Source organism: Procambarus clarkii, chromosome 8 (genome assembly GCF_040958095.1).
Source record: "Procambarus clarkii isolate CNS0578487 chromosome 8, FALCON_Pclarkii_2.0, whole genome shotgun sequence".
Taxonomy (NCBI): domain Eukaryota; kingdom Metazoa; phylum Arthropoda; class Malacostraca; order Decapoda; family Cambaridae; genus Procambarus; species Procambarus clarkii.
The window spans coordinates 39,573,533-39,587,348 of NC_091157.1; the positions used below are offsets into that span (position 1 = coordinate 39,573,533).

Here is a 13,816-nt window from a genome sequence, read left to right on the forward strand (position 1 = left end):
GTCGAGTCTCGCTGGTTCGTCATTGCCTCTCATCCTTGTGGGTTCTCCGACATGCTGCGTTAAAAAGTTGCTTGTCACCACCTCCAATAGTTTGGCTCTCCACGTATCCTCGCCTCCATGCGGTTCCTTGTTCTCCCAGTCAATCTTTCCGTGATTGAAGTCGCCCATGATGAGCAGGTGGGATCTATTTCTACAGGCAGCAGAGGCTGCCCTCTCAATTATAGTGTTAACTGCCTTGTTGTTGTTTTCATACTCTTGACTGGGTCTCCTGTCATTTGGTGGAGGGTTGTATATTACTGCTACTACTATTCTTGGTCCTCCCATTGTTATGGTGCCTGCTATGTAGTCTCTGAACTCCTCACAGCCCGGGATGGCCATCTCCTTAAAACTCCATTCCCTTCTCATGAGTAGGGCCACTCCGCCTCCTCCTCTACCTTCCCTCTCTTTCCTTATTACTGTATACTCCTGGGGAAACACGGCATTCGTTATGATTCCAGAGAGTTTTGTTTCAGTGAGTCCGATTACATCTGGGTTAACTTCTTGTGCTCTTTCCCTTAGTTCACTTGTCTTGCTTGTGATCCCATCTATGTTCGAGTACATCACCCTGAAACTGACTCTCTTCTGCTTCTTTTCTGGGGGGGACTTTTGGGATCTGGGGTGAGTGGGAGCTGGGGGGACCTGGCACGGGGGGATTGGTGGAGGAGGGAGGGCTTGGGGTGGTGGGGGAGAGGGGGAGGGTACAGGGGGGTGGATAAGAGGGGGAGGGTACAGGGGGTGGATAAGAGGGGGAGGGTACAGGGGGTGGATAAGAGGGGGAGGGTACAGGGGAAGTATGTGTGGAAGCATCGGAGTGTGTATATATGAATGCTACACAGTATTCATCTATGGACATCCATATATGGTGAAACACATGTGAAGAACCTCTCACACACTCACAGCTCCCTGACAAGAGGGAGCCAACTTAGCTTAGCTGCCAACACCCACACATCGTGTCAGCAAGGCGGACAGCCCGCCTGCTTTCATACCTATCACTGTATTTCCCACTTCTATACTTCCCTTCACCTACCTCCCTTTCATACCTCTCACTGTATTTCCCACTTCTATACTTCACCTTCCCTTGTGGTTATCAGGTCAGGACTTTTGTTCTATCAAAGCAGATAATTGTCTTTAATTATTTTTCCAAACACATGCCATTAACACATGTTAATAATTTTGTTTTAGGCAATACCTTGACTTGTATTGTTCTTATCTGATACTTAGACATGTATATGTTCTTAATACTCGTGTTTAATTAAAGCATTGTCAACATGATTTTTCACCTAATGTTTTAATTTTTGAGCACATGCCGAGCGGTGTTAGTATTCCGCACACCTGATCTTCCTTTAATATTTAATATGCAATTTCACATGTAACCCATTATTGAATGCCACCAAGGTCCTTTTCAATATTATTGTAACTATCTAGCTAGCCAGAGCTTGTCGACAAGGGACGTCGACTTGGTTACATGTCCGAGTGGTGTTAGTACTCAAATATTATGACGGTTGGGATATAGCCAATCACAGTCGAATAGACCTTTGATGTCATTCCCTACAGAGAGTTGGTACTGACCACTCTGGAGGCAAGGTCAGTATCTCACGAGACCAGAGTAGGTAGGACCTCGGCAGGCCAGATACATACCTTGTTGTCTATATACTCAATAAACTGCTGAAGTGAACTATTCTGTATTCTCTACAAACAAGCTAGCACCATAAATCTAAAGGTAACGAAAAACCTTAAGGTCATTTGATGTTCCCATTTTTCTGATGGGAACATCAGATCATTTGGGAATGCATTGGACGAGGAGTGAAGAATGGTGGGGAGGACGAGGGGATGGAAGTGGGGGATGGTTGGGAAGATGAGGGGACAGGGGAGGGGGTAATGGTGGGGTGGACGGGGGAATGGGGGATGGTGGGGAGGACGAGGGGGATGGGGAAGTGGAGAATGGTAGGGAGGACAAGGGGACTGGGCGATGGTGAGGAGGACAAGGGGACAGGGAGGGGGTAATAGTGGGGAGAACGAGGGGGTGGGGGATGGAGGGAAGGACGAGGGGATGGGGAGGGGGGAATAATGGGGAGGATGAGGGGACGGGGGAGTGGTGGATGGTGGGGAGGACAAGAGGATGGGGAATGATGGGGAGGACGAGGGGATGGAGGGAGTGGGGGGTGGTGGGAAGGATGAAAGGACAGGGAAGAGGGGGTATGGTGGGGCGGACGAGGGGACAGAGGAGTGAGGAATGGTTGGGAGGACGAGGGGACAGGAGAGGAGGGAATGTGGGGACAGGGGAGGGTTACTGTGTAGCCACAGCAAAGCGTGGCCGGGTACAGCTAGTTATTAATAATAAGACAACATTATATCATCACACTGGCATCCACATATAGTTTTTATTTGCCTATATCTTAATCACTCAAAAATACAATATGTAAACTATCACATAGCTGTAGTGTAAACTATCATCTGGCTGTAATGTAAACTATCACCTGGTTGTAGTGTAAACTATCACCTGGCCGTAATGTAAACTATCACCTGGCTGTAATGTAAACTATCACCTGGCTGTAATGTAAACTATCACCTAGCTGTAATGTAAACTATCACCTGGCTGTAATGTAAACTATCACCTGGCTGTAATGTAAACTATCACCTGGCTGTAGTGTAAACTATCACCTGGCTGTAGTGTAAACTATCACCTGGCTGTAGTGTAAACTATCACCTGGCCGTAATGTAAACTATCACCTGGCTGTAGTGTAAACTATCACCTGGCCGTAATGTAAACTATCACCTGGCTGTAATGTAAACTATCACCTAGCTGTAATGTAAACTATCACCTGGCTGTAGTGTAAACTATCACCTAGCTGTAGTGTAAACTATCACCTGGCTGTAATGTAAACTATCACCTGGCTGTAGTGTAAACTATCACCTGGCTGTAGTGTAAACTATCACCTGGCTGTAGTGTAAACTATCACCTAGCTGTAGTGTAAACTATCACCTGGCTGTAGTGTAAACTATCACCTGGCTGTAATGTAAACTATCACCTGGCTGTAGTGTAAACTATCACCTGGCTGTAGTGTAAACTATCACCTGGCTGTAATGTAAACTATCACCTGGCTGTAGTGTAAACTATCACCTGGCTGTAGTGTAAACTATCACCTGGCTGTAATGTAAACTATCACCTGGCTGTAGTGTAAACTATCACCTGGCTGTAATGTAAACTATCACCTGGCTTACATTAGCTTATGTAGTTTGCATCACCTACACCTGGCACTCTGGTGTTGGCACATTTCTCTATCACTTTCTGAAGGCACTAGAGTGAGCGTGACCGTGTAGTGTGCCGTCAATCCTCGGTATTGTTGACCTGCTGGGCGTCACAGTAGCGCGTCTGGATCATCACACGTCCTCCACCGACCTTGGCCTCGGCCCACTACTGATTGACTCCTTGACAATACTGATATGGTAGCCCGTCCTCAAAACAAAGACCCAAAATCCATTCCATCCACAAGCCAAACCCCCTGTTTATAAAGTTTTATAAAAACGTTTTACACACGACTCACAACTGATGACGTCTGAACACTTCCGGAACAAGTGCTTCGCTGACGACTTTTCTTCGATCCACAGTGCTGTAAATGTTTCACCCGCGTACTACAAATACAAATAATCGCCAACAGAACCTAAACACCTAGCCTAACCTATGCCTATGCACAATATGCAAATATACAATAATATTCATTTATATTTGAGAAAATTCGAATAAACTGTTCGGCTGTTTTGAATAAACAGCATGTTAAAATTTATAAATGCATCTTTGGGGTCGACCTCTGGATGAAATGGACTTGGTCTGAGGACCGGTTGGATAGGGATCTGTTATGAACTCTGACGGGTTGTAAGTTAACAACACCGAGGTTATGGCATAATGTGGCCGACGTGTTGCCAACCGTTGTTTGTTCAGCCCATCCTCCTAACGGTCCCCAACGTCAAGAAACGCGTACTAAAGTGTCCTTATCCTAACCTATCAGAGGACCCAGAACAGAAAACGGGACAGTATGTTAATTTTGTGAGCAGATACCATTTTCTAGTACAACGATTTTGGCCTTAGGTTGAGTAAACGTCAAAATACGACGGTCTATTAGGAGGACGAGTTGAACTGCTATGCAAACAAAGTCGAAATCACTTTGGTTCTTAAGATGGCTGCCGGAACAGGCAATGGCGCTGTTAGGAATGACCTACATTGATTTTTCATGAAAAAGTTGTAATTCTTATTAAATATTTCCTCGTTTTTGAAAGCTATTTTAATTGAGAAAAATCATATTTACTTTTTGCTGTAATGGAGGCTTCATAAAATGTCAAAGTGATTTCGATTTGATTTTGCTTAGACAAAAATCACAGTTATGTTATTCTGGGTTATAAACCTGGGAAAAATCACAGTTCTTTGGTACAGTTTGGTTATAGGATCAAAATCCTTTCTGTCTTGTTCTATTAAGTTTTCCTTTGTAATCACATGACTAGAGAAACATTATATTAAAATAACACATTTATGGCTTTATGGAATGTTCTCACTTCGTGTTGTTGTTGTATTGTAATGCTATAGAAGTTCTTTCTCAGGAACTGAGAGACTTATTAACGCAAAACTATGTTTAATTGTATCATCAACAGATGATTTGTTTCTGATTTATATCAACTACAAAATCTGTGAATATAGCAAGTTTCAGTTTCACTTGTTAAATGTAAGTGTTTCTTCAGGGTGCTAATGTGCACACATTTGTACATAAAATAGCAATGCTAACTATTTACCAAGTTATATTGGCTTAGTCACAACCGGATACAACAAAGATTTGATACAGTCGGAGTTCTAACGCTGCTATGGCAACTGCCTCACTTCAAAACTATTTCAATCCTAGTTATCATAAATAAATCAGTAATGTTTCAGTCACTGTTTATGTATTAGCGTTGGAGGAGTGAGTTAGTGTGGCAGGGGAGGGTAGAGGAGGCTGGCAAGGGTATGGTCGGAGGCTGTGTAGTTGCCGATGGCTCGACACAGTTGACGGTCCCTCAGGTCTCCCCACCCACCGTTGCCTCGCTTGGGCTTGCCAGAGGAGCGGAAGCCATCCTGCAGCACCAGCACTGGCGGGAAGAGGAACTCCTTGGCCACTCTGAGGCGCGTCTCGGCGTTACGGACTTCCCTGTGTACATCACAGGTCCGTTTCTTGACATGCGTTCCGCTGAGGACAAAAAAAAGTAAAAAAAAATTGGTTAGAAATGCGGGGTCCAAGAGCTAATAGCTCGACTCTGCAGATACAAATATTATCGGCTAGTCGTCAGTCTGCGGCTATCCAGATTATCTATGGTAACTGATGCTGCTTTAGGAGAGAATATTAATATCTAATTAATACAAGAGTACTAATATTAATAATATAAAAATTCATTGAGTTGAGGGACAGGAAGCCAGAGTGTATTCATACACGTTTTAGCTTTTATCGAGGTCCCCCCCCCACCCCCCAAGGTCATATTACAGACCCCGCCCAGGAGGCAACCCTACAACAAGCTGACTACCTCCTGAGTACCTACTGACTGCTGGGTGAACAGGTGCATTAGGTCAATCACAAATGTGCCCATCCAATTCTGTTCCTCCCCCCCCCCCCCCCGGATTTAAACCCCGGCATTTTCGATTGTGCGTCGAGGACGAACTCAACTGTACAACTGGGACCTTTACTCCTTTTATCATTTGTTTTATTTCTTAAGAAATATTACTTGATATCAAGTTATTACTTGATAACTAATTGATCTGGTGTCTCAGTAACGAGGTCATTGACGTCAAATACAGATAATAATACATAAGTAAATAAGTTCAACAAGACATTAAACATTCAAATCAAGAATTACAAATGTTAAGATCTGTATATTTAAAAATTAAACATTCAGTTTGATTAACAACACTAAATATAACTACTGTGGGAATCTTCTTGAGGTTATCTTGAGATGATTTCGGGGCTTTAGTGTCCCCGCGGCCCGGTCCTCGACCAGGCCTCCACCCCCAGGAAGCAGCCCGTGACAGCTGGCTAACACCGAGGTACCTATTTTACTGCTAGGTAACAGGAGCATCAGGGTGAAAGAAACTCTGGCCATCGTTTCTCGCCGGCGCCCGGGATCGAACCCGGGACCACAGGATCACGCGTCCAGTGTTCTGTCCGCTCAGCCACCGGCTCCCCTAACGTGGGAAGATGTAGTTATAGACGCCTCCTGGATAACACTGACTATCCCGCGAGTTCTCTTAAGGTTTCCCAACGTCAAGAAATTGTCGTACTAAAGTGCCCTTGTCCTAACCAACCAGAGGACCCAAAACAGAAAATGGGACAGAATGTCAATTTCGCGTTGCTGAGCCACAGCAACGCGTGGCCGGGTACAGCTAGTTATTAATAATAAGACAACATTATATCATCACACTGGCATCCACATATAGTTTTTATTTGCCTATATATTACTCATTCTAAAATACAATATGTAAACTATCACCTGGCTGTATTGTGAACTATCACCTGGCTGTAATGTAAACTATCACCTGGCTGTAGTGTAAACTATCACCTGGCTGTAGTGTAAACTATCACCTGGCTGTAGTGTGAACTATCACCTGGCTGTAGTGTAAACTATCACCTGGCTGTAGTGTAAACTATCACCTGGCTGTAGTGTAAACTATCACCTGGCTGTATTGTGAACTATCACCTGGCTGTAGTGTAAATTATCACCTGGCTGTAGTGTAAACTATCACCTGGCTGTAGTGTAAACTATCACCTGGCTGTATTGTGAACTATCACCTGGCTGTAGTGTAAACTATCACCTGGCTGTAGTGTAAACTATCACCTGGCTGTAGTGTAAACTATCACCTGGCTGTAGTGTGAACTATCACCTGGCTGTAGTGTGAACTATCACCTGGCTGTAATGTAAACTATCACCTGGCTGTAGTGTGAACTATCACCTGGCTGTAGTGTGAACTATCACCTGGCTGTAATGTAAACTATCACCTGGCTGTAATGTAAACTATCACCTGGCTGTAGCGTAAACTATCACCTGGCTGTAATGTAAACTATCACCTGGCTGTAGTGTAAACTATCACCTGGCTGTAATGTAAACTATCTCCTGGCTGTAGTGTAAACTATCACCTGGCTGTAGTGTAAACTATCACCTGGCTGTAGTGTAAACTATCACCTGGCTGTAGTGTGAACTATCACCTGGTTGTAATGTAAACTATCACCTGGCTGTAATGTAAGCTATCACCTGGCTGTAGTGTAAACTATCACCTGGCTGTAATGTAAACTATCACCTGGCTGTAGTGTAAACTATCACCTGGCTGTAATGTAAACTATCACCTGGTTGTAGTGTGAACTATCACCTGGCTGTAATGTAAACTATCACCTGGCTGTAATGTAAACTATCACCTGGCTGTAGTGTGAACTATCACCTGGCTGTAATGTAAACTATCACCTGGCTGTAATGTAAACTATCACCTGGCTGTAGTGTGAACTATCACCTGGCTGTAATGTAAACTATCACCTGGCTGTAGTGTAAACTATCACCTGGCTGTAGTGTGAACTATCACCTGGCTGTAGTGTGAACTATCACCTGGCTGTAATGTAAACTATCACCTGGCTGTAATGTAAACTATCACCTGGCTGTAGTGTAAACTATCACCTGGCTGTAGTGTGAACTATCACCTGGCTGTAATATAAACTATCCCCTGGCTGTAATGTAAACTATCACCTGGCTGTAATGTAAACTATCACCTGGCTGTAGTGTGAACTATCACCTGGCTGTAATATAAACTATCACCTGGCTGTAGTGTGAACTATCACCTGGCTGTAATGTAAACTATCACCTGGCTGTAATGTAAACTATCACCTGGCTGTAGTGTGAACTATCACCTGGCTGTAATGTAAACTATCACCTGGCTGTAATGTAAACTATCACCTGGCTGTAGTGTGAACTATCACCTGGCTGTAATATAAACTATCACCTGGCTGTAATATAAACTATCACCTGGCTGTAATATAAACTATCACCTGGCTGTAGTGTGAACTATCACCTGGCTGTAGTGTAAACTATCACCTGGCTGTAATGTAATGTCGTACTACATTTTCTAGTACGACAATTTTCGGCCTTTGGTAGAGTATATGTCAAAATGCCACGTTATTAGAAGGATGGGATGAATTGACATACAGTCCAGTTTTCTGTTTTGGGTCCTCTGGTAGGTTAGGATAAGGGCACTTTAGTACGACAGTTTCTTGACGTTGGGAAACCTTAGGAGGACGGGCTGCAAATACTGCACTTTCGACAATGCCAAGATGCTGTGCAGCCAAGGATTAGAATATAAGATAACATGAAGAAATACTAGTCCATAAGTTTCTATTGAACTCAGAAGGTTCGTGAGCTTCATGAGGTTCCTGCCTCACGAAGGTCATGAAGTTGATCTTCGTGAGTCAGTTCCTATATAGACTTAACCGTATTCATTAATATAGTTGTATAGTTCACTCTTAAAACAATTAAGCAACTCTGTTGTATTACCTGGCGACCTGTTACAAAAACCTACACTCAATTTGAAAACTTCCTGATTCTTTTATAAGTCTTCACCTTGCATCAGTTATTTCATGTTCTATTTAGTGTTTATATTTCCAGTGGGATAATCCTAGCAGGCTGTATGTGCCTTTTAATTATTGATTATTTATATTGTATTTTGTTATTTAATTAGTTTTAGTGGTCTGTTCAGCTCGCCGGTTTACTGTAACACATAGTTGGGAGTGTTGGTAAATATACAGTTACAGTCTCCGTGGTGTAGTGGTAAGACACTCGCCTGGCGTTCCGCGAGTGCTATGTCATGGGTTCGTATCCTGGCCGGGGAGGATTTACTGGGCGCAATTCCTTAACTGTATCCTCTGTTTAACGCAACAGTAAAATGTGTACTTGGATGAAAAAACGATTCTTCGCGACAGGGGATCGTATTCCAGGGACTTGCCCGAAACGCTACGCGTACTAGTGGCTGTACAAGAATGTAACAACTCTTGTATATATCTCAAAAATATATATATATATATACACAGCTTATCCGACAATTGGTGGTGATATAATAGGCTATAAACATTTACAGTTAAATTTATATTTAAAAAATACCACATATGGTGGTCTGTTAACAGCTACAGTATTTGTTAGTACTACAGTGTTATAATTATAATATTATAACTGGGTAAGCATATCTGAGTAGGTAGTTTTGGCCTGTTGGGCAGTGAGTGTGATAGCTGTTTTAACATCTGAGTTCGGTTGGCTACATGTTGTCCAGGTGCTGGGCCATGTAATGGCATCTGTAGGGGCAGCCAGATTATACATGATAGCATCACAGGTTATGTAGTTGGTAAAAACCTTCTCAGTAACTTCCTCCCTTGAACCACACCTGTGAATATGCCAGGCTATAAAAATGGCTAAATTAACATATAAAGTACAAGTGTCACATAAAATATTATGGGGATTGTGTAATAAAGAGATCAGGCTTACCATGCCGTGGGGCTTCACCTGCAGCTTAACCAACTAACCTATCTAATAGTTAACAGTGATCACTTGTTACTAAAAGATGTGGGGAAAGTTGGGTACTCTGCTCTTTCCGTTGTTGTAGAGGTTGCTGTGCATTACACTGTGGGATGATATAGTCTATCGTTTGTGTTGCGTGTCGCCACCTCAGAGAGTACATGTCTCGTGTCCCTATGTTTACAAGTTAGCTGAGAGCATGACTCCCCGCCTCAGGCGCCAGTCTCTCTCGTTCCTATAATATTCTGAGTTTATTGAACAATAACCTGTAGATTTATGGTATATTTTGTTACATCCAGTCCTAGTGAATTCTTTGATCATTAAGTTTAAAAACTAGACTGTTGTGTAAAGAATACATGATGGAGCTTCTTCTTCTTCTTGATAGTAGGTGCAGTTTGCATGAAGGGTTTGTCCTCCCGATGACTGCACCAGTACACGTGTTGGTAGAGGCGTTTATGTTGAAGATGATAAGAGTTTCAAAAGTGCTTGTTGCGTTATGGTGTAGACAGAGGAGCGGCGACTAGAACAGAGGTGTGTGTTGTAGGGAGACTTGCCGTACTGTAGGGCGGTGTGTTGTGTTTATGGCGTCAGCTGATCCTTGGTGCTGCGACGAGGCAGTTGTTTTCTGTGTTTAGCTGTTGGTGGCGCCAGGTATAAATGTGGCGCGGGTCACATGTGACCCAATTTGTTGGTCGACAGGAGATATTTAGCCAGTGCTTTGACTATTTGGTACTTTTCTTGTAACGAGTGGTCACCGCCTCCTAATATATGCTCGATGGTAAAGGGTATTTTAAGTGAGATAAGTACTTGTTTGAAATTTACTCTGGCACTATAGTGTCGGAAGCAATGTAGGAGATAGTGTTCGATTGTTTCAGGCACCTGACAGTGGATGCAGAGTTCGTTGATGTCTGTTCTGTACTTAGAACTGTGTGCTGCTAGTTTGGTGTGTCCGAGCCTTAATCTGGTCATCGCTATATCAATTTCTCTGCTTTTATATCTGACATGTTTCCAAGTTTCCCATTTCCTTTTAATGGACCCGTAGTACAAAGGTGAGCATGACGTTTTCCATTTCGTCGCAAAATCTTGGGTGATGGTATTTTTGAAGGCTCCTTTACGTGCAACATGGGGAACTGGATGACAGGCAATGTGAGGTGTGTTGTGCATTGCTTTGGCTAGTTGATCTACTAGTTCATTATGGAGAATACCACAATGCTCTGGGACCCATTGGATAGAGGTATCATAACCGTTCAATCGATGTTCATGAAGAAGTTGAAGACATGGGTAAACAAACTCCTTGCACGTTTTTGAAGAGAACGTAATTGCTTGAATCGCACTCTTGGAGTCACTGCAGATTGTATATGTCCCGATTGGTAATGTTGTGATTATTTGGAGAGCTTGATATAAGGCATATAATTCAGCTGTGAAAACAGATAGTTGGTTTGGTAACCGCCATCCCTGCTTGAGATGGTATTCTGGTATCCATACAGCGCTAGTGACCGAGGGTACGTTGTTCATGATGATGCGAGATCCATCTGTATAAATTGCTGTGGTATTTGGGTAGCAATTTTTCATTGTTGAGAGAAAGACTGAGGCTATGGCTGAGTTTGGTGCAGACTTTGGAATGTTGTCTTCGAGTTGTATTGCTGTATTAGGAGTTGTATAAAGCCAGGGTGGAATAGGGGGAACAGTAAGTTGGGTTTTCGAGTTTTGGAGTAGAGAGAGGTCTATATTGAGGTTATTTGTAGCCCGTGTGAGGAAAGGTTGTGAGTGATTGGTTGGGAAGCAGGGGTTATGTGGGTTAACTGTTGGGTTAATTTTTTATCTGTATGGGTGTGTCTGGTGAGCAGTGGTACAGAGTGACAGATAGTTGGCACACATTATGTCTCGTCTGGTGGCTAGGCTTGTAAGGCCCGTTTCCCCGTAAAGTCCGAGGATAGGAGTGGAACGCATCGCGCCACATATAAGTCGCATGGAGCTTAATGTGTGTGTTGTTGTGATGACGTCATGGAATCACCCATTCTCTTTAAGCTTTCGGTGATTAACTATACTATGTTAACATGTGTGTCAGAGTTCCAACATTTCCAGCACTCTAGTTCAAATTTAGTATTTCATTATATCCCCTTTTACTTTCGCATTTCAAGAACAAAGTATATTATGCTTTCTTAAACTTTCTTCATTTGGAAGAATCGTAATTTCCGGGAGTTATTTTGCCATTTTACTCTGCACATTGTTAATAGAATTTATATTAATTTTATTGAACGGTGATCAAAACCGAACATTATAGTCAAACCAGAGCCTAACAAGGTCAAGATCAAGCTGCACAATACCATTCTCTAATTATTAACGGTTCTGAATATGAATTAATGTATCATTTTTGCCTATTTTATAAACATTTATACATGACATCCTTCGTTCTGTCATCATTCCCAGATCCTTGTTACATTTAGATTTGGTTGATCCAATGTTGTTGAGCTGATATCCTCCTGAAGCATGACAACAGTATATGGTGATTATCAAGTCCGACTTCCGAAGGTTCCCAACGTCAAGAAATTGTCGTATTAAAGTGCCCTTATCCTAACAAACTAGAGGACCCAAAACAGAGAATGGGATAGTGTGTCACTTTCGCGAGCAGCTTCTATTTTCTAATATAATGTGTTTTGCCCTTAGGTAGAATATACATCAAAAGGCGACGCTCAATTAAGAGGACAAGTTGGGCCAAGAGAACTGAAGCCTTAAATATTTCCGGTTGATGCCGTCATTGTAACCATTGGTGGCTGTTGGGATGGGTGAGGCCGCCCCTCGGCCCCCTCGTGAGCCCCATGGACCCCTCGTGGTCCCCTCGTGACCCCTATAACCCCCTCGTGATCCCCACGGCCCCCCGTGACCCCCATGACCCCCACGGCCCCCCGTGACCCCCATGACCCCCACGGCCCCCCATGACCCCCACAGTCCCTCCCAGAGTTACCAGCTCCCGACGTGCATGACCCGGGAGAGCCTGGCTGAGAGCATGGTCATCCTGGGGTGAAGGCACGTCTGCACCAGGTTGTATAAGGTCCAGTCCCAATTGTAGTCATCGAAGTCGCAGAAGAACTCCTTGCACTGAGCGAGAGTCGTCCAGGCAGCCCGGTCCAGCGCGAAGCCCAGGTTGTGCTTCGTTACCCACCAGTCGCCCTTCTCTATCTGTAAGGCAAGGCAAGGTAAAGGTAATTATCATCAGAGAGCGCTAAGCCAGTGAAACAGGGGGTAATGGCAGTAAAACTCGATCCTAACTACCTGCTGCTGGCTTTACACATTACATAGCCATCACAGATGACTTTATGTATGGGATATAAACCACTTGGGTACAATAATTAGTGTATGTGTGATAGTTACATGGCAGCCCCTTTAATTCCGCCTGTCCACAGGTGCGTGGACCTGCATGGTACTCACCACACCTAACATATTTGTCCATTTTACTGATAGTATCAAAATGCACCATGTAATTAGTGCTTGTTACGGTATCGACACCATTGCAGGAGTATGGAGTGGCGATTTCAGCATCATCTATGGGTCTGCACTCCAACACTCCAGAATTGGGTGCTACGCAGACAACGCCATCTGTTGGTGGTAGCGTGGTATCGGTGAAGGGCTCCGGTTTCCTGCCTCAGTTAGAAGAGGTCGATGATGATGACCTCTTGTGGGTGGCATATTGAGATCAACGCCATCTAAGTTGTGGCTACAATTTACAATGTCAATTCCCCGGTGGAAGGGTGTTATCCTAGGGTCACCCAGTATACTGTCTGTCTAGTTAGTGACATTTTATGTTCACAGTGGTGACGTAAGTAGGCGATTGTGCCGAGGAGGGCAGTCCAAGAAGTCTTGACTTGGTCCTGTGAGAGGACGAAGTGGCCGCCGTCGGTTACAGCAGTGTGTTAGCTGCTGGTTTATGCAGTGTTGGATGAGCCTCCGTAACCGGGATTGGCCAGGAAGAGTTATGCGACGACAGTGGTGCGTCTGTTAAGAAGTGCTGCTAGCGAGCTGCTAGAGACTTCTGCCAGGGGCTAGCTACCCCTGTATGTGATTATTTGTGACCCCTGTCAGTGTGTTGCTCAAACCCTCTGCCAGTGTGTATCTGGAGAGTGGAGGATGGGTATTGACATATCGCAAAGATAAGGTGTGTGGACTGGCCCATGTTGAAGGTGAACTCGCCGTGTTTCCACTAGGTGTGGATGACGTGTAACTG

The 13,816-nt window shown here is 43.9% G+C and overlaps 1 protein-coding gene across 1 annotated transcript in view; it reads right to left on the reverse strand.

Moving 5' to 3' along the window:
- Positions 1–3,131: 3,131 nt before the first annotated feature.
- LOC123759722 (alpha-1,6-mannosyl-glycoprotein 2-beta-N-acetylglucosaminyltransferase) overlaps positions 3,132–13,816 on the reverse strand; it is a 318,171-nt gene continuing 307,486 nt past the window's right edge. The window contains exons 7-8 of the mRNA XM_069317574.1: positions 12,560–12,774; positions 3,132–5,249 (exon numbers count right to left, since the gene is read on the reverse strand). Coding sequence (XP_069173675.1) covers positions 4,991–5,249; positions 12,560–12,774 — 474 coding nt within the window. The 3' untranslated portion in view covers positions 3,132–4,990. The remainder of the gene's footprint in view (positions 5,250–12,559; positions 12,775–13,816) is intronic.